The sequence below is a fragment of the Rhinichthys klamathensis genome, unplaced genomic scaffold, assembly GCF_029890125.1.
Source record: "Rhinichthys klamathensis goyatoka isolate OS25496 unplaced genomic scaffold, OSU_Roscu_1.1 h1tg000035l_1, whole genome shotgun sequence".
In the NCBI taxonomy this organism is placed as follows: Eukaryota; Metazoa; Chordata; class Actinopteri; order Cypriniformes; family Leuciscidae; genus Rhinichthys; species Rhinichthys klamathensis.
The window spans coordinates 7,003,729-7,024,569 of NW_026606583.1; the positions used below are offsets into that span (position 1 = coordinate 7,003,729).

The following is a 20,841-nucleotide window of genomic DNA, read 5'->3' on the forward strand; positions in this document are numbered from 1 at the left end:
TGACTCTCACGCCGGAGACCCGGGTTCGAGGCCCGCACAGAGCGGGGTGAGTAGGACCCGGGTGGAGGGGTTACACTTACATTTTTTAAGTTGAAACAACATTTTTTTTTAACAGTGCTACAGACACAAATAAAGTGTAATCCAATAAACACTAACAATTTTCTCTCCACTAGTCTGAAAGAACAAGCAAAATAACCCCAAATCTCAAAACTGACCCAATGCCTGAAAAAGCAATTGTTTTGCTTTTAGTGTCTTTCCTTAAAACCAGGAGTAAACATGGTCACAGCTCAGGGACAAGCTCAGAAAAGGGTAACTTTAAAGCTTGTATTTTCTCACTTCATCTCTTTTGGCTTCTTCAAATCGCTTCCCAATTACGACCCCATCCCCCTGCTCCCAGATCCTCCCTCAGCCAGTCATTTGTTCTGCTAAATGGAAATGTGACATTTACGGCATGGAATTCTGCTTAGGTGAAGAGGAATGGAGTGAGGGTGAGTCCAAATGATAAAAAGATGACTGTTAAATGAGGAAGAGCTCATAAAATTAGAAAGGCGCAGGCATTGATGATGTAGTTTCCACTTAGAAGGAAGTAGCAGCGTTGTTTTTAAGTCTGTAGAATGTTATTGGGCCAGTATACACAGAAAGTGCTTTTCCTTTCCACTTTTCTATTGTTTTTTAATGTAAATATTCTAGATGGACGTATTTGACCGTTGCACTCCCGACTTTTCCTGCGTCTCTAGTAGGAATGTGACAGTGAGGAAAATTTCCCACCAGTTAAAGCTACATTATGTCATTTTTTTCGCCACTAGGGGTCGCTAACCTCTTACAATAACAAAGGCGTAGGTTGATGACGCATAAGCGGAATTATGGAACTTATGGAATTATGTCGTCATGCTGATGGATCTAATAATGTTAATGGATGAGTGAATACATTGGTGTTTTTAACATGACTGTGGTGTGAAGCATTATTGCTAATGAGAGACAGATATCAGCGCCACACGCGAGTCCCACGGATATAAAGGAATAAGGACATTTAATTCTACCAAACTACACGCAAGTGCTAGCCTGGATGCCAGCCGAGCTTAGCCCCGCCCACAACATTTGAGGATGGGAAGTTCGGTCTGGACTTGATCTGTTGTGAGGCAAGTATGCCCGAACCAAAGCTGTTCGGACCAATCAAATTGTCAGGGCGGGCTTTATACGATGATGGACAGCTGATCAACAGTAATGTAATCATCCACGTCACCAAAGAGCGCTTGGGTTGAATTAGTTTACAACAAAGAATGGCTGCCGCTGGAGAACTGAGATGTGTAGATTCAGCCATCGCGTCTGTTATAGAAGATCTATACAGCGCATTCATTTTAAAAGAGAAACAGAGAACAGCGATCAAGGCACTTGTTGATCGGAAAGATGTTTTTGCCGTCCTTCCTACGGGATTTGGTCGATCCAATTGAGTGCAGACGCATTTTTTTCCCTGGTTTGGTTGAAACGCCCCATAATCACAGCCCAATGGAGCAGAATCAGACTCACATTCTGACTACAATACGAGTATGACGACGTCAGGCTACGCAAGTGCTGAATTACTCACACAGATCAGTTTATTAGACGAATGAAACTTGTGAGGTAACACAGCGCTGTTCCACTTGGTCTACACTAACACACTAAACTGCATTTGAGTGTGTTGAAAGTTATAATGTTATTCTATGTGTTAGTTTGTCTGTATGAGACTAGGAGTAGGCTAGATCAACATTAGAATAACATACTGATCATATTATAGCATTTCATCAAGTTGAGCTATATAACATTGATTCGTTTTATGTACATTTGCTCACCTGTCTACTAAAGTACATGTAAGAGTGGCGTCTCTGTCAAGTCGAAGTTAGTCGCGGACGTGAAGCTCTCGGCATCTCGAGAACGCCTCGCTGATATTGATCCTCGTTTTAGTTCTCCTTTTGTCCCAAAGTCTGCTTGCCATGGTCCATAATGTTTGAACGAAACAACAACCGTGTGAGCGTGCCGCTAGACGTAAGGCAGTTGTCCACATCTGTCGCCATGGTTACTAAGGCAGTACGAGCGGAAACCAGGAATAACGCGGATATTGCGTCATTGACAGGCGACAAATGAACATGAACGAGCCATTATTTAAAATAGGAATTTCTCTGAAATTAAAAATCTTTGGGAACTTTTGGGATATTGTAAGTACACAACTGCAGGGAATATATCACACCGTGCAAGTGATTTTTGGATATTTTATTACAAAAATCTTACATATTGTAGCTTTGATCGACATGTGACAACACCGGTAATACCGGTATAACGGGGGGAACGGGGGACGCTGGAGTTTTTACCTCTTTTGCACCTTGCTTTTAAATCTCTAATCTCCTAATCATTTACACACGGAGGGAGTACTCTGGGTTCAGGTCTTGCGTCTTTAACCGTTAAAATGTGTACTGTGTGATTGGCCCCTTAAAAATAAAGGGTTTAAACACAGCGATGCCATAGAAGAACCCTTTTGGGTTCCCCAAAGAACCTTTTTGTGAAAAAAGTTCTTGAACCTTTTTTCTTAGTGCAAAGAATATTTAAATAATGTGAAGAACCTTTTCCACTATATACTGTAGAACCTTTAGTGGAATGGAACGATTCCAAAAGGAGGTTTTCGCAGTGATGCCATAAAGAACTAGCTTGGGAAAACCCAGACAACTTCCGGCATATTTAGATTTGCTCTGCAAGTTAGTCTGGCAAAGAGCTCATTCAAGCCCATTTCAAATCCGCCGAAATCGCGGCACCAATCAGAAACGTTGGGGCGGGCTTTACACGATGACGACAGCACAGCGACGGTGAAGCAGATTTTGTACATTTACAAAGATGGATGCCGCCGTGGAACTAAGGGTTTGACGGTTATAGTTGAACACCGTCATTACACTGCCATGTTATTAAAATATTTTTTTCACAAACATTTTTTATCATAGAGAATGTAGGAAGATCTCCTTGATAAACGGAGGTCTGAAATCTCTGCCCCTTTACCGATCAGAGCGCGCGCTGACACGGAGTAAAGCCTTTATACTCGACGCGTCCGCACGAGTGCAAAGGTGCGCGCGGCAAAAATGGCGGTGCGCAAGACCGGCAAGACCCCATTTCGCTTGGCTGTGTGCACGTTTTTTTTTGTAACAGCGCGCGCGGCGCCGCGTCCGAGGATGAACGACTTCAAGCCAAATCTGCGCGAGCATGTACTACGTCTCACCACACCGGCACACAGTTTGCGCGTCTAAATTGCAAAGTTTATTTTTGTTAAGGTTTTGTTTACTGTGTGTGATTTAATTAATGGAAACCACATTCACTTCTAGTTGTCTTGGTGTTAATTTTAAATAAACGTAGAGCAATAATCAGTGTCTGCTCATTTATTCAAGTTGTTCGCGCATACGTCATCTCCTTCATCGCTCTGATTGGTTTAGCCCAGAGGCATTTGAGCTTCGTCCGTTGGTGACGCCCCTCTGGAAATGATTTGTCCATGAAGCTTTGCCAGACCATAACTCAGTTACAACTTAGAATGGTCTGGTTTTAACCAGTCTAATAAAGAACCATTTTGGGTTCCCCAAAGAACCTATTAGTGAACAGTTCTCAAAGTTAAAATTTGTTTCTTATTGTGAAGAACATTTTAATAATCTAAAGAACCTTTTTCCCCTACAAATAACCTTTTGTGGAATGGAAAAGTTCCATTGATACTAAAGGTACTTCATGGAACTATAGATGCTAATTAAGAATCTTTCCTTTTTTAAGAATGTTGGATGTTAAAGGTTTTTAATGGAACCTTCAATGCTAATTAAGAACCTTTATTTTTAAGAGTGTACATTATTGTACCGTGACCCTGATATCAATATAGTATCGCATCATTTGATCCCTGCGGATGCCCATCCTTGCAATCCATTATTGTAAACGGGGGCATTTGCATTTATATCAGATGACAATATCAATTACAATACAGCTTTGCTCAACCACAATTGATTTGTTCTTAAATTTTGGAGTAAATAACAGGCCTACTATTTCTTCGTGTTTTTTTTTTAATTGTTTAAATACACAGACTACTCAGTGCATCATTCAGTATGTTCTCCATACAGTGCATGTACAGTGAAGTGTTTATCATGCAGGGCTGGTGCTTGACATTCAGAGGACAGAGGGACATCGAGTGATATTAAACCCATACATCTCTGTCCGTTTTACCACAACAAATACAGCGCAGAGAGTGAAATCAAGGCTGTCGGAAAGTTAGATAAATACTGGCCAGATTGCAAACTATAGGATTCAAGTCACATTTTGGCCAGACTGAACTGTTTGTTTGAATCACTGATGCGTTTAGGCTTCTTGATCTTTAATATTTCATGTCTTTATTTAAGAGCATCCGACGCTAGCAACAACAACATCGCGAGTCTGATTCCTGGGGAACATGGGTGGAACAGGAACCCCTGTGGTATAAAATTGAGTTTAAAGGAATATTCTGTGTTAAGCTTTAACACAAGTTAAGCTTTATCAGTGGCATTTGAGACCAATAATTTTTAATAAATCACTCCTTTAATCAAAAAGAAAAAAATACTATGAGACATTTTGTATTTAAAAGCAGAAATGTGAAGCTTATACTTTAATAAAATCACTTACGTAATTTTTTTCTGTTAAAACCTGTCTATCAGTTGAGCTGTACAGCTGTTTAAAACAATTTCTACAAATCACTTTTTTATGTTGTCATGCCAACAAAGCTGTAAAATTGCATATAACTTTGCACAGAAAACAGTGGAACAGTGTTTGTTTTTTTCCAGGAAAATTTACATGCATACAGACAGTATTGTCTTGTGGTAATACTATTGGAATGTTCAGGGTTATTATAGTTAACAAAACCTATACTGAAATAATAATGTATAAAAACTAGATATTAAAAAAGTATAAAAAGGACAAAACCATACAAAATATTAAAACTTTACACTTAAAATGAAAATGGACAATAAAATAAAGACTATTGCAGACTATTAAATAATAAAACCTATAAAATACAATATACACACACACACACACACACACACTCTAATTACAATTTCGGTCTGTTTTTTGTGTTCTCCACTCAGACTTTTTGTATAAATTTGGTTAATTTTAGAATTAAAATACATAAAAGAGGATATTTTGTTAAAGAATGTTTCAATTTTGTCCATGCAGTAAAAGTCAAAGCCAAAACAACATTGGAGCCCATTGACTTTCATTGTATGGAGAATTTCTTTTTTTAATAATAATATCCCTTTATTAGTACAGCACTGTTTAAATATAGCGCAAAAAGCACATTGATTTGTCACCCCTCCTTCATATAGGTCCAAAAACGAATAAATGGAAGATAAAGATATAAAGTGAAAGTGTGTGTGTGAGTTGAACATGGACAGATAATTTGATGAATGGACTTGTAGTTGAATAATCAGTTAGTCGGCATTTCCAAGGGTAACGTGAGGTATGAGGTAAGTATCAGACCCAGAGCCTCCAGTTCCTCCAGTCTCTCCGTACTCATTCCAGCGCCACAGTGTCCCTCTGCAAAGCCCCTTCTCTCTCTCTCTCTCTCTCTCTCTCTCTCTCTCTCTCTCTCTCTCTCTCTCTCTCTCTCTCTCTCTCTCTCTCTCTCTCTCTCTCTCTCTCTCTCTCTCTCTCTCTCTCACTCCCCCTCACCACTTTACCAGCCTCCTCCCCAGTGGTTACCATGACAACAGCAGCACTGCACCATTCATGGACTGTAGCGGTAGACACACATTCCCTCTCTCTCTCTCTCTCTCTCTCTCTCTCTCTCTCTCTCTCTCCGCTCGCCTCGATCGCCGCTCTCTCCAGTTCTGTCGAAGGGATTCTCCCGAGTGCGAGAACGTCAAGGTGCCAGGCTTCCTCAGGAAAGCACGCTGGGAACAACTTCGTTTTACGGTTCATTCGAATCCGAGGAATGATTCTTCCCTGACGCCTTTCCAGTAAAGCGCCTTCTGCTCGACCCTCGATCTTCCAGTGGACTCTCCTGGAGGAAATAGCCGCTGGTGTGTGTCGGGACGTTGTGCTGTAGTGTGTGTGGATGAGCTGGCCATCGTTGAGACGCTCGCAGGGGCTGTTCGTGTCCGTGGACGGAGAGGGAGGACAGATCTACACCCGCCTGCCATCCCAATGCGGGATTTGGGTTGAGCATGGTGAGCTACTGAACCCCACCCTCCACATATCTCCTTACCTAACCTCTCTCTTTTCCTGCCTTTCTCCAATCTCTCTCCTCCCACACACACATACGCACCAAATCTGTCCTAAGCTGCTTGAGCTGTGGGCATGTGAAGAAATGGACGGGCGCTGTAGGAGTCAGATGTTGTCGGCGGTATGAGCTCTTCGTATTTTATTCTATCTGCGTGTTGGAAGTGCCAATGCCATCCTGATGGTCTTCATCTGAAAGATGTCAGCTGGTTTGAATGAGTGTTTGTGCTGCAGAAAGGACAGGCTGGAAGTAACGATGCTGGTTGGAGGACCTGTGGGAGGTGGAGTGTGCTGCAATGTTCTCAGCTTGATGGACTTTTCTTCAGTTTTTTCTCTTTGTGCATGAGTTTTTGCCCACCATTTCAAGGGATCGAGGTGCGTGATTGGTTTGCTGAATTGTACCCAAGCATCTTCTGTTTGCGTTTGTTTATTTGTGTAGTGTGGTTGCATGGGTCTGTTAGCTTCTCAGACTGGTTGTAAAGTCTCAAGAGGGCAGCTCTATTGGTAACGATTCACGAACAATCGGTGGAGTGCAGCGCAAATCGCGCCGGTTATTGGCATTTACATTCTGATGTTTCTAGCAATATTATCAGCTTCCAAGGTCATGACAGAGTTGAAGTTTAATGCTTGGTGGTTGACGTATAGCTTTATCGTGAAGAATTTTGCCAGGCAGGATCAAACAGGGTGTGACTTTAGGGCTCATTGAGAAAGACACCATTGTGCCCTTTGAAGTAAACACTTACTTCTAGGTTTCCCTACAGCTTTTTTAAGGGATAGTAACCCAAAATATAAATTCTGTCATTTCAAACCCTTATGACTTTCTGTCTACACAAAAGTAGATGTTTTGCAAAAGGTTCAAGCTGCTCTTTTTCATACAATGAAAGTGAATGGTGATTTATACTCTAAAATTAACCAAAAATCACCTGAATTTCCCATATCATCCATTCACCAACTATGATCTGTAAAAACAACCTCATTCGTCTTGTCTGTCATCTCTCGTCACGTGATAAGTGAAATCTGAATCCGGCTGCGACTGTGCAGCTCGTGCTGTGTATGAAGCAGACGCTTTCGGTCTATAACTGTATAGCGTCCATTGTCCAACTACGGTAAATTAAAGGGTTTTTAAGGACATTTGGGACGGTGCCGCGGTGGGCAAGTAACGGAATCAGTGTATGGCCGAACACAGAGCAACTCCGGTAACATCGACTATGGCAGCAAGCCTAGTAATGATAAACTGATCATGTCATATACTTATTTTTACAGGACTTTTAATATGTGAAGTAAACTATGCTATCTTTGTTTCTGAATGTGCAATCGCCTCACAAAGCAAATACATTTGAGATATAGTTTTAGTCGGTTGTACATACAGTACTGTGGACCTCATCACTTGGCACACAAATCTCAAGAATGGGGACGATCACCAAATTTAAAAAGATGAGCTCTTAACATCACAACACAACCAATAACTAGAAATAATGACAAAACAACAACAAAAGTCAGCAAACAGCGAAATAATTCATTTATTAATGCTGCAATGCATGCTGAAAACATTTCAGCAATGTTGTTCATTTAAAAAAAATAATCTTTGTTCATACAACTGTTTGACTAGTTGGGAGAACTCTGTTGTTCTAGCATGGATTTTTATGTAGTTTCAAGTAATTCACATTCTTAGTATTTGTGACTCAAAAGATCCCATTAACAGGAAAATACATTTTTCCCACTACATTTATGGTGTTTTATTGATGTATTTCCCTGGAAGATGGAAATCCAACTGGTTTGGAATAAGGTGAGGAAGGTAAAAAAAAATCTATTTTGGATGAACTATCTATTTTAAGCTACTGTCTTTCTTCAGAGGAATCATGAATACCCACAAAAATCACATCAATCATTTTTCCAGTTATTATTTCAAGTGTTTCTCATATCTAATGGAGAATAAAAGAGGTTTATTGAAGGATTAATATTTGTTTATAGAATTTGACGCTGGTTGTTTGGCAATGGTACATTTTGTTCTGTGAGACGTAACTTGCATAGTACTACATGTTCTGATTTCTTAAGTTCTCAGCACAAAGCATCCAGTACAAGGATTAAATTTGAAATCTCTCCTCTCCTCTGCCCCCTCTTTTACCTTTTGAAATTCTCTGGGTCTGAAATGTACAGCATTGCTGTTCCACAGCTAAAGTTGCCCAGGCAATGTGTTAACAAAATCAGTAGGAGGCTGACGTCCAATTTTCAGTCACGTTTAGCTCAAATGGAGTTTTTCGAGAACTCTGTTCCAAAACCTACCGAGCTGTCTCGCTCCCTACTGCCTACATAGACAGCTTCCTTCAAAGCGTCATAACCGCCATGGAACGATCAAATGACTGATTTGGAATGCTCTACATAGACACGTAATACATAGAATGTTCCAAATTATGTTGAGCGTTCTACATTATAAGTATCTGAATTGGAATGCTCTACATAGACAGTGTAGTTCATAGTGTTCCAAATCACGTAGTGTAATAAGTAGCTGATTTGAAACACTCTGAATATACAGCGTAGTGTATGCAGTGTTCCAAGTCATGTGGAGTGTTCTAAATTATAAGTGCCTGATTTGAAACACTCTGCGTAGACAGTGTAGTGTATGTAGAGTGTTTCAAATCATGTGGAGTGTTCTAAATAAGTTCCCTACATAGACAGCGACTCTCCACAGAGCGAGAGACTTAAAGGTGCCCTAGAATGTTTTTTTTTTTTATTTTATAATGTTTCCTGGGTTACCCTTATAATGTTAGTATGTTTTTTAGATAAAAAATATTCATAATTTAGAAATAAATGGCATTTTTCCTAGCCTGCTTTTAGCCTCTGATTTGAACACTCTGTTTGAAGGGGCGTGTCTGCTGTGGGATTCAGTGTAACCGCGGCCACTGCTGTGATTGGCTGACATGCTTGCATATGAAATAGCAACGCATTACATGTGAAACTCTCTCCCGAATACTTCTACTGCTGCTATTATACGTTTTTACTATAACAGCTATCGAGATTAACGAATCGTGAGATGTTTTTAAAGTATTTAGATCTATTCCCATCACATAAAATGTTGCCGTGATGAGCATTGAGCAGATGACAGTCTGTTGATCGCGAGAATGAAGATCTTATCATTGCAAAGCAGTTTCTGCACTCTCTCTGCTTTCACCAATGCAAACACGATGATGTAAATACAGTAAGAGCTTCGTTGTGCAGTAACGTGCGTCATTGATTTCATAACGAGTTTGGCAAGTGTCCAGATAAACTCGCGCTGTGTGGAAAGATTGTTCTTTGATCGCTTTCTGTATATAATTTGTTCACAATTTAAATACGATTATTTTCATCCTACTAAAAGAAACGATGTGAAGCTGATATTTTAGTCACTGCCTTGACTTACTGATGCATAAACAGTATGGAACGATTTTGAGAGAAAGATTACCTGTCTGAACTCGAACAATTACACATCAGAAAGTGTTGCTTGGTAGCTCGATCCGAGGCCAGCTCTGTATTGGCCCAAGTTGAGGAAACACTCGGTGAAATGTTTGGAAATTTCCAGAGAAAATAAAATTAACCCATTGTTTCTTCAAAGGCTCAGATGAAGGAACTAAAAAATACTTTTGTGTTCATGTGTACATCCACACTGAGCAACTGCCATGCTTCGGCTGCGCAGTTCCGCCTGGCATTGAGGGCTGGCATTATGCAAATATTTGGAGGCGTACATATTAATGATCCCGACTATTGCGTCACAGTCGGTATTGTGTGGAGAACCGACCGTTTTTCAGGGGTGTTTTTCATAAACGTGAATTAAATGAGAACGCGAAAACAGTCCAGTTTGAGATTCACTCTATGTCATGTCCATGCACTGAACTCTTGTTATTTGACTATACCAAGGTAAATTCAATTTTGAACTATAGGTCACCTTTAACAATTCGCCTTTGGCTAAGCCACACCCTAGAATGTAGATTGACCAATCACAGCGCAGCCAAGAACGAGCTCCCACAGTGGTCCGACACTTTTTCACAGCGCTCCATTGACTTTAACACAGGCGTCTCATATTTTTAGTCTCGGCAGGCTATTATTACCGTCGTAGTTTTATCAAAAATATGGTTAAACGTTGTGCCTGGGGCATTTGTAACACAGATACGCGTTTCCCAGAGAGGTTGGAGGGGGGTGTCCGTTTTTTTCCCTTCCCAAAACCGAAGTCAAATCTTGACAAGTGTCGTCTAGCACACGCTGCTAATAAATACAACTCGCGTATAGTCCGTTTGCTTTGTAACGATTATAGAAGTGAATAGAGACCTACCCAGCTTTGCGTGAACAGTGTTGCTCCTTGATATTGTTAGTCCCAGCCTCCGTCTCCATTAGTAGGATATGCGGTGGGTCATTTTTTGACTGTGACCGGTGTGCTTTTGCCTCTATTTGCCTTGTTGTTCCTTGCGTTTCACCTGTATGTCGTGAATATAGCCTTCGAACGTATATTGCAGCCCTTTTGCCTACTTCTATCGGACACTTTATTTGCTGCTTTATAAAAGTTTGATACAATTTCAGCAGGAAGAGCTGTCACAGCATAAGCCATGTTGATACCAGAGCCCAGATGAAGTTTGTTTGTCGGACGTAGCAACAGTAACTAAGGGGGGGCGGGGTTTAGCCAAAGGCGAATTGATTCCGATTCTGATTGGTGTAATGTTAAGAATAAAAATATATAGCAAAAGTCCTCAAAATAATTATAAAAAATCCTCAAAATACTTCAATATTGAATGAATTCTACGTTTATAATCAACAATTCTATTTTTCTGCCATGTTGGATATTTTCACAGAGCTTGTTGCAGTGCATTATGGGATTGGCTTCTCATTTAAGGATACATCCAGTGTTGCCTTTATAATTTTCCTAAAAACAAGTAATCTTACGACGAGTCGGCATCATTAAGAAAGCCACTGGATCAGCTTTAAAGTCGGGAGCGCACCAGCGATGGCGTAAAATGCCTCCATAGGCAGCTCTCAAGGATTTGGAACAGAGAAAGAGAGAGAAAAAGCGTTAGAAAGGTTCCCCGAAAACAGACGGAGAGAAATGGAGATGGAGAAGGTGGGAGATATGGACTGAAAAGAGAGACTGAGTGGGAGCAAGAGAAGGACAGAGAGAGAGAGAGAGGGAGGAAGAGAGAATTCTGCAGTGTGCCATTAATAGTCTGGATAATGATTTGCTTACAAAACAGAGCTGTGGGATTAACAGTGTGTTGGATCTTCTTCCCACAGCTAATACTGATGTTACGGAGCTAAGCTTCCATTGGCTAGCATACGTGAGTGTTTACTTTCACTCACTTCTATATAATAAATGTATGTGATTGACTGATGCTGGATGTCTAGAGAGAATGGTTGCTCATGAAATATAATGACGGCATATGCAATCTACACATTATTGAATTTAGATGCGCACTTATCTTACACACACTCAAAATCAATTTACACAGATGCTGGCTTTAAGTTCAAGTCTGATCAAAGACCGTAACCAATTGTTGTAATGGACACAAATGACCTATTCATTTGCATAAGTTGAGGAATTAAAGGGATTTGAAGAGATCTATTAAGGGAATCGAAAAGAAAAATAATAGATAATAGGCTAATAATATATATTAAAAAATTAAACTGACTACAAAAAAAAGTACGTACATTTCAATGCATTTTCCAGCTAAAATGAACACTAGTCGCAGTAAAACACCGACAACTTTTATTCCTTTTCACACAAATTATGATCATAGATTAATAAAGGCTTATTTCTGTATGTTATGATCTCAAAAGACTTATGCTAAAACATTTGGACATTTGCATCACAGCAGCTCCAGATGTTTGTGTATTGTGATGTTGTGTGTACTCGAGTCCCGTCATTTAGCAGGAATATCGCCAGAGGCGTGTTTTTCCCACAGAGCCTGGGTTGAAAGTAATGCGTTTGAACTATGTGCAAATAATTTTTTTATTTTAAAATATGCACACGATATTAATCATATGCCTAGTATTATGAAAATGGCTCCATTAATGTTTCTTGCCTTGACATTCAATTACATTTACATTTATGCATTTAGCAGATGCTTTCATCCAAAGCGACTTACAAGAGAGGAACAAAGCCATTTGTTTAGGAGAAAACAACATTCGTAATATACAAAGCCAAGTTTATTGGACAACTAAAGTAACTTTTTAAAACGCTTTGTTATCTAACCACACAGAGAGTGTAATGGAGTGCATCAAGAATATCAAAAATATTGGAGGGATGTTGATTTCTTTCTTTCTCACTGGGTGAGTTCATGTCAGCGTTTGTAATGGTAACTTGTGCTGTGTGAGTGTGTGTGTGTGTCCTCTCATAGCTATTACTTGCGCCTTGGTTCACTAAACATTACATTGAAGATCCGCATACCAGCGTGTCTTACCGATTCTCACCTCCAGTATTTCCACCTGCTCATTTCCTCAGTTACTCAGTAATAGTCCGTGTGTGCTTATAGAAAGAGACTGCTGATTTACCGAGAAGATTTTGTTCTTAGTCGTATGACGGAAATGGCATTACAAGCTCTCTGAGTGTGTGTTTTGCTGATGGGACGTTTGAGAGTTTCACTCTTGGGTGAGTGCTCAGTTCTTATTGATATCAACGGATGCTCAGTGTATTTGTCGCACCAGTGTGTAGCAGCCCGACTCACCATCACTTGGCTGATAGTTCTGTGTTTCTCTCACACACGCAAAGAGAGAGAAAGCGAGAGTCTTGCACATAGAATTGCTCGTTGCTTCAGTGGGCGGGAATAATGAGCAAGCTGCAATCTGATTGGCTAGCGCTCACCTACGGTATTACATGTGGAATGTCCACGTTTCAGCAAATCAGTTCGAGGGAATGCAGATAATGTCATTAATATTCATGAGCCCAGCAGCCTATCAGACTAGAGATTGGCATGGTTTTATTTCAGTTAGCCTAATAGCTGGTTTGATTTGCATTGAGAGATGATCTTATGGAAACAAGCACCACATGCCGATCTCTAGGTGTGGTGAAGGGTGTGTGATGATGTGGGGCTATTTTTACTCCAAAGGCCAAGGGGACTTTATCAGGATGCATAGTATCCTGGATCCATGCACTCTAAAAAAAAATGCTGGGTTGTTTCAACCCAAATTTGGGTCAAATATGGACAAAACCAAATGTTGGGTTAAAAATGTAATTTAAAATTTTAACCCAACTTCAACTTTCACTTTCAACTGAATTTTATTTAATTACATTTTTAACCCAACATTTGGGTTTGTCCATATTTGACCCAATTTTGGGTTGAAACAACCCAGCATTTTTTAGAGTGTGATATAACTCGCCTTTAAAAACTAAAATCTGCCAGCCTTTATGGGAATTTAACAGGGGTGTCCTGACTTATGCACCCTGTATTTTAAGGAAGGACATTTATTTATTTACGATACATTATTCAATCACAAAGAAAATTGGTGTCCTTAAAGGTTGGATTTTTCCTCTTTTTTTTTTTTAATTAAAGGCAGGGTAGGTAAGTTTGAGAAACTAGCCGAAAACTGCTGGATTTTGAAATTATCCAACAGAGAAGCTCCCACCCCCTCCCTTCTGGGCTCCTTCCAAAGCCACGCCCCCAAAACACATGAGCGCGTGATGCCGACCGCTCAGCTGGAGGACGCGTTCACCAGCGCCGAGAGGAGCATGGAGTGACATCACCTGTGTTTGACTTGTTTGCCTGCGCTGACTGTATATGCAGGTACAGGTGCTACTGGGAATTTTGACTGCTCTTTCTCTGCCATAATTGTGAGACTAGCTTTTGGCCGGTACGTGTATGGCGGCATTATAATGTCAATAATCGCGAGAAGATTTGAGATCCTCGCGAGAGGAAATGAGAACCGCACGCGCACAAGCGAAAGCCGCACGCGCGCATATTACTTAGAAATTAGTTAGATATTAAGTAGAAATTTAAATTGAAAAACTCATTGGACAGTAAAATGTTCCCTGTCAGTCACTAGTCAAGTTTCCATCCACTTGTCAATCGAATTATCTGAAGTTCGGTAAAAAACCTCATGCGAATAAATAATAATAATAAAGAAACACCTTAAAATGTCTCAAATCAATTCGATATACCAATTTGATCGCAAAACAGCATGTGACATTACGCACAGGTTTTTATTCGCTTTAAACCCGTTATATGGAAACACACTTTCACCAGCTTTATTTGCATGAGGTTTTTTACCGAACTTTTTTTATTTTAATTTTACAGTGTGAAATTACTTTTACTAAATTAATTATAAAATTATCTGAATAGTTCTGCCAATTATTACAGCCAATGTACAACCAATTACTGCCAAAAAGATTAACCGCGAGCGAGCAGGTTAGAGTTTCGCGAGCAGCAGAGCAAGGACTTGTACATGGGATTCTGTGCGCGCTCAAAGCAAAGTTTTCTCCTCGAGGGTTACAATCCTGCTCGCGCGAGCAGAGAAATTCTGCGCGCATAAGTAATATGCGCGCGTGCGGCTTTTGCTTGTGCGCGCGCGGAACTCATTTCCTCTCGCGAGGATCTTAAATCTTCTCGCGATTATTGACATTATAATGCCGCCATATACGTGCCTCTCCTCTTTCAAAATGAGCGAGTCAACCGGGCGCGCGCATGTGGGCGGCTCCTGTAGCAGCAGAGGTGGTTGCCATGGTAGCGAGGGAGAGTGACAGTCGCCCAGCCAATCATTGCATTCGTTCCGAATGGAAAGAGTAGCTGTGTTAATTGCAGCCCTGAGAGGACTAGACACTCGACTTTTATACTCTCCTTTTCAGAGTATTACATTTTAGATATGTATTGGCATATAAAGACAGTTTAAAGGTGAACTAAGTAACTTTTTTACCTTAACCGAACAGCTTTGGAGTCATTGTAATGTTTATATTACTGATTTCGTGTTGAATGGTGGTCGTCTCGCACCCCCCTGGTGCCTGTGAGCCGCAAAACCACCCTTGCAACTTTGGGCCGCCGGCCTCAGTGTTAGGAAGTATCGTGTGTGATATCATGTGGGCGGCTCCTGTAGCAGCAGAGGTGGTTGCCATGGTAGCGAGGGAGAGTGACAGTCGCCCAGCCAATCATTGCATTCGTTCCGAATGGAAAGAGTAGCTGTGTTAATTGCAGCCCTGAGAGGACTAGACACTCGACTTTTATACTCTCCTTTTCAGAGTATTACATTTTAGATATGTATTGGCATATAAAGACAGTTTAAAGGTGAACTAAGTAACTTTTTTACCTTAACCGAATAGCTTTGGAGTCATTGTAATGTTTATATTACTGATTTCGTGTTGAATGGTGGTCGTCTCGCACCCCCCTGGTGCCTGTGAGCCGCAAAACCACCCTTGCAACTTTGGGCCGCCGGCCTCAGTGTTAGGAAGTATCGTGTGTGATATCAGGTCTCGCGAGGTAACGAATTGCTTTACGGCAAAAAACAGATCTGATAAAATGAGCATCAAACAGAAATAACCCGGCGCCGTATACATGTGGTGTTCGAGGCGCACATACAATACAGACTGCCGACAGTTAAACAGGGCGCGCAGCTCTTAAAGGGGCCATACCTTATTTCCACTCGTTACAGCGTCCATCCTACTGAACAGGCACCGGTGTACAGGGGGAGGGGATCCGGCCGTGAGTGCGAGCCATCTCTGCGTGAGTGCTATTCACGACAGTACAAGTTCTCCACTGCGACTCTAGGGGTCGCTGTTTGACAAAAACGGAATTCCTAAGTGCTGCTTTAAACAAATTTGGGGAAAAGTGTTTTAGAAACAAACTGCCTACCCTGCCTTTAAGGCATTAAGATCAATTTCCAAAAGAAGATTTTTTATTCCTCTTTTTAGTCAACTTTAGCATGGGTGTGTTTACTTATGCTAAGCACTGCATATAATACTGTAAGGAATTTACTCATTTTCTGTTGTGCATAGAAGGTTCCTATGGAGAAATTGTATGGGATTTTTACGTACAGAACTGTTGCGCTTATTTCTGGAGAATTAAATTCCACTGCTAAATCTTATTGGTCTAAAATCTTGCTCCACACATTCAACGAATAGGTAAATATACATCATCAAATATATTGTAATGTGCTGTGAATATGATGCCTCGCTTTGACTTGAGCATAGACAGACGAGTTGGAGTAGAAACCCCGGTTAACCTCTGGGATGTACAGCGGTGACTGTGAGCCAGCGTGAGTGCTGATCTCACTGATGCTCTTGAGTCTGAATGAGAACAAATCCCCACAGCTATGTTACAACATCTCGTGGAAAGCTTCCCAGAAGAGTCAGAGCTGTTAGGGAAAACCAGCTCCATATTAATGATAATGCTTTTGAAATGAAATGTTCAGCGGACACATATGGCTTTGGTGTTTGTGTGTCCACTTCCAGAATCTGATTAGCCTCTATGCAATTTCCAGGAGTCCTTTAGTTTTTATAAGACGCCTGGAGAGAAAGACATCTTTATGCAATTTATATAATGGCCACTTGTTTTGGAAAGAACTGGTGTTTTTTTATTTTTTTATTCATTCATTCACTCACTCACTTAATAATTTTTTTTCTTTATCTTTTTAAATTAAAAAATACATTTTACAATATTTTGTGTGTGTGTGTGTGTGTGTGTGTGTGGCTTATCTTAAAAATAGTTTTTGCCTGGAAAGAAAGACATATTTTTATGGTGATACAAGTGCAGTTGATATAATGGGCACTTTTTGAGGGAAATAACTTATTTTATTTATTTGTTTGCTTGTTTATTCACTCACTTAAATTGATTTATTTATCTTTTTTAAATTGAATAATTGTATTTATTTATTTATGATACAAGTGCAGTTGATATAATGGGCACTTTTTTTTGGAAATAGCTAATTTTATTTATATACTAATATTAAGATATTAAGATACCTATATATTTTTAAATCATTTTTAATTGAATAATAGTTGTATTTATATATTTATTTATTTGTTTGTTAGTTTTATGGCTTGATCATAAAATATAAATGGTGCGCTGTGGTTTATATCACAGGAGTTCACATTTGAAGTGGATCAAAAAATGTCATAAAGTTGTCCTAAGACAAGAACAAGAATTGTTCAAAATTCATGTTTAATTTTGGTGAAAGGTTTTGATCCACTTCAAATGTGGTCTACTGTATTTGTTTATTTATTTGTTCATTTATTTATTTATATTTTTTGAGCAGGAGTTTTAAGAGCCTTTGAATGGAACTTAGCGTTTCAAAAAAGACAAGCATTTGACACCAATTGTATCATTTGGACTCCTTTTAAAAGCATTGTATAAAGAGTGGTGAACTACTGTGAATCAGTCTCCCCTCGCTCTCATCTCGGCCTCAAATTACTCAATCACTGACAGGCTTCAACATCACTGAAATATTGAACAATATTCAATCACTGAAATATTGAAGAATATTCAGTATTGTGTGCAAGTGGTTAAAGGGATAGTTCACTTTGAAATTAATTTTTGGTATGTTTTAGCTTACCTCAAGGGCATCCAAGATGTAGGTGTCTTTGTTTCCGCAGTAGTTTCAATTTTGATATTTTTAGGTCAAACCGTTCTTGTCTGTCAGTCATATAATGCAGGTCTATGGTCACCACCTCAAAGAGCATGCACAGAGAAGTCCAAATTAAACATGATTTAATGACTCGTAAATGTAAGTACACATTGATGGCCTAAGACACGAAACGAGCAGTTTGTGTGAGAAAACCAACAGTATTTATATCGTATTACCTCTTGTAAACACAGCCACGTCCAAGTGATCTGAGGGCGCCGGCGCTTCTGTCTGTGCGTTACAAGAGGTAAAAACGATATAAATACTGTTGGTTTTCTCACACAAACCGCTCGTTTCGTGTCTTAGGCCATCAATGTGTACTTACATTTACGAGTCATTAAATCATGTTTAATTTGGACTTCTCTGTGCATGCTCTTTGAGGTGGTGACCATAGACCTGCATTATATGACTGACAGACAAGAACGGTTTGACCTAAAAATATCAAAATTGAAACTACTGCGGAAACAAAGACACCTACATCTTGGATGCCCTTGAGGTAAGCTAAAACATACCAAAAATTAATTTCAAAGTGAACTATCCCTTTAAGATAATGCGTCTGAACCATGGAAACTTTAAAGGGATACTCCACCGTTTTTTTATATTAAACTATGTTATTCTCTTATCTAAGACGAGTTGATACATACCTCTCTCGTCTCAGTGCGTGCACTTAATCGCTCTGTCGGGCGGAGAGCTTTGAGAGCTTTGAGCTTTGAGCTTTTTAAATATAGTTACACGAGTAGTTACACGACCAAGTATGGTGACACTAAATAAAATGTGGCGCTTTTTATAAGCGGGTAAAATGGATAACTATAATGTATGGCGGAATAGCACTTATTGGGAGCACTTCGACTCGGCGCTGTAATATCTTCACTCGTGAAAAGTCCTCTCCCCCCTCTCCCTCTCCCTCTCCCTCTCCCTGTCATTTCCGTCAATAGAACCAACGTGACCTGCACGCCTGCAGTAGTAGTAGTTTTTTGTGCAGAGTTGACGAAGTATCAGGGAGAGGGGGGAGAGGACTTTTCACGAGTGAAGATATTACAGCGCCGAGTCGAAGTGCTCCCAATAAGTGCTATTCCGCCATACATTATAGTTATCCATTTTACCCGCTTATAAAAAGCGCCACATTTTATTTAGTGTCACCATACTTGGTCGTGTAACTACTCGTGTAACTATATTTAAATAGAGAAAACGTGGATGTGTTTGGTCGCTTCTAACTTCATCTCTGTTTGGCCCATATACAATGAATGGGGCTAAGCTAACTGCTCTCAAAGCTCTCCGCCCGACAGAGCGATTAAGTGCACGCACTGAGACGAGAGAGGTATGTATCAACTCGTCTTAGATAAGAGAATAACATAGTTTAAAATGAAAAAACGGTGGAGTATCCCTTTAAAGCGCCGCTCAGCAAGGGTCAGTTTCCACGTGAGATCCATGTGTTTTACTTTTTCAAACGTAAATGGACACATTTAGAAAAATGTCCATGCAATCCAAGTGGACAGTGATTCGCTTTGTCAACCTAAAAACCAGTATAACCGTCCATAGACTCATATTCTGAAGCCATACAAGCAACAGAAAATAAATACTTTTCATGTCTCAAGGATTTAGGCGTTTTGTAGCAACTATGATCATACTGGGGTGTATTACTGCGAGCGCTCCGGCGGGAATCACAGCGGGATCATGGTTCAGGTGTTTGTGCATCACTGTAAATGGATGTTTCTCTGTTTATCTGGAGAAAGTGCACAAGACCTGCTGGAGCTCCTGTCCTCTTCCCCCGGTTACCATGGTGATCCGGGCCGCACATTCATGATGTGGCTGTGCAGCTCAGTCAGAATGTGTCGTCAGTGTGTGTGTGTGTGTGTGTGTGGACTGCCCACAGGTGCGAGTGCTGTTGCTCACCCTCTTTGGCACTGAAAGGCAGGTTTGGTTTTCACACCGTGTTTTCACAGTGTTTCGTTCTCCTGTATTGCAGTGCCGTTGCATGTTATATTATGATGAATCTGCCAGTTAAAGCCTCGAGGGGCTGGAATTTAATATGCCAAACATTTAAACATGCCAAGTGCTTTAGGTACTATATAATGAGATGTATAATATAGAGGTATATAAGGATTTTGTGACTTACATGTGTGTAATTGTCCTATTTTATAAACGATTAAACAAAAATAAACAATTCTTCATCAACTTTATGAACTAAAATAATGTTGAATAAAAAAATGTAAAGGTACAAGAGCTATACATATTATGCCATCCACTACCACAATAGATAGAACATTTATTTATTTCACCTATCAGTCATTGTTTTTAGTAAATGTTCATATTTAATCATATAATACATAAAAAGCTATATTTATTATTATTATTATTTCCCATGCCAATTGCTTGAGGTTTGTTTGAAGACTGTTAGGCTTTTATTATTTTTTTTCAACCTTTTGCCAATTGGCTATATATATATAATTATTTATGTATTTGGCATTAAATAACTTTTTTTTTGTCATTTGAACCATCAGTCCTATTTTTATTTATATTGATTTAATTTTATAATATTTAATCATATAATTAGTGCCATCAAATCAATTTAATCGTGATTAATCGCATCTAACATAAAAGTTTGTAAATAGGCTATGTGTGTGTGTGTGTGTGTGTGTGTGTAATGAGTCGTCAAACAACTTTTTGCCTTTTTTATGGGACAGTGGAGTGAAAAACCAGATCAAACTCAAACCTGGGTCAACATGAGCATGTTACTACACTCTAAACAACTCTGGGTTGTTTTAACCCAAATTTGGGTCAAATATGAACAAACCCAAATGTTGGGTTAAAAATGTAATTTAAAATTTTAACCCAACTTCAACTTTCACTTTCAACTGTCCTTTTTTTAAATTACATTTTTAACCCAACATTTGGGGTTTGTCCATATTTGACCCAAATTTAGGTTGAAACAATGAGTGTATGTTTTATATTCGCCACAATATCATTGTGAACAATGAATGCATGAAGAGAAATCCATGCTAATGAAAAGATCTGATAAAGCCACTAAATATATATTTG

The 20,841-nt window shown here is 39.7% G+C and overlaps 1 protein-coding gene across 9 annotated transcripts in view; it reads left to right on the forward strand.

Moving 5' to 3' along the window:
• tanc2b (tetratricopeptide repeat, ankyrin repeat and coiled-coil containing 2b) overlaps positions 1–20,841 on the forward strand; it is a 144,385-nt gene that overhangs the window by 47,852 nt on the left and 75,692 nt on the right. Inside the window, exon 1 of one of the 9 annotated variants that reach the window (XM_056246058.1) lies at positions 5,959–6,188. The exons of 7 other annotated variants lie outside the window; for them this stretch is intronic. In XM_056246058.1, coding sequence (XP_056102033.1) covers positions 6,077–6,188 — 112 coding nt within the window. In that variant the 5' untranslated portion in view covers positions 5,959–6,076. Of the gene's footprint in view, positions 1–5,958; positions 6,189–11,411; positions 11,538–20,841 lie in introns of those variants that run through there. One more of the 9 variants, XM_056246061.1, reaches the window with a different exon arrangement.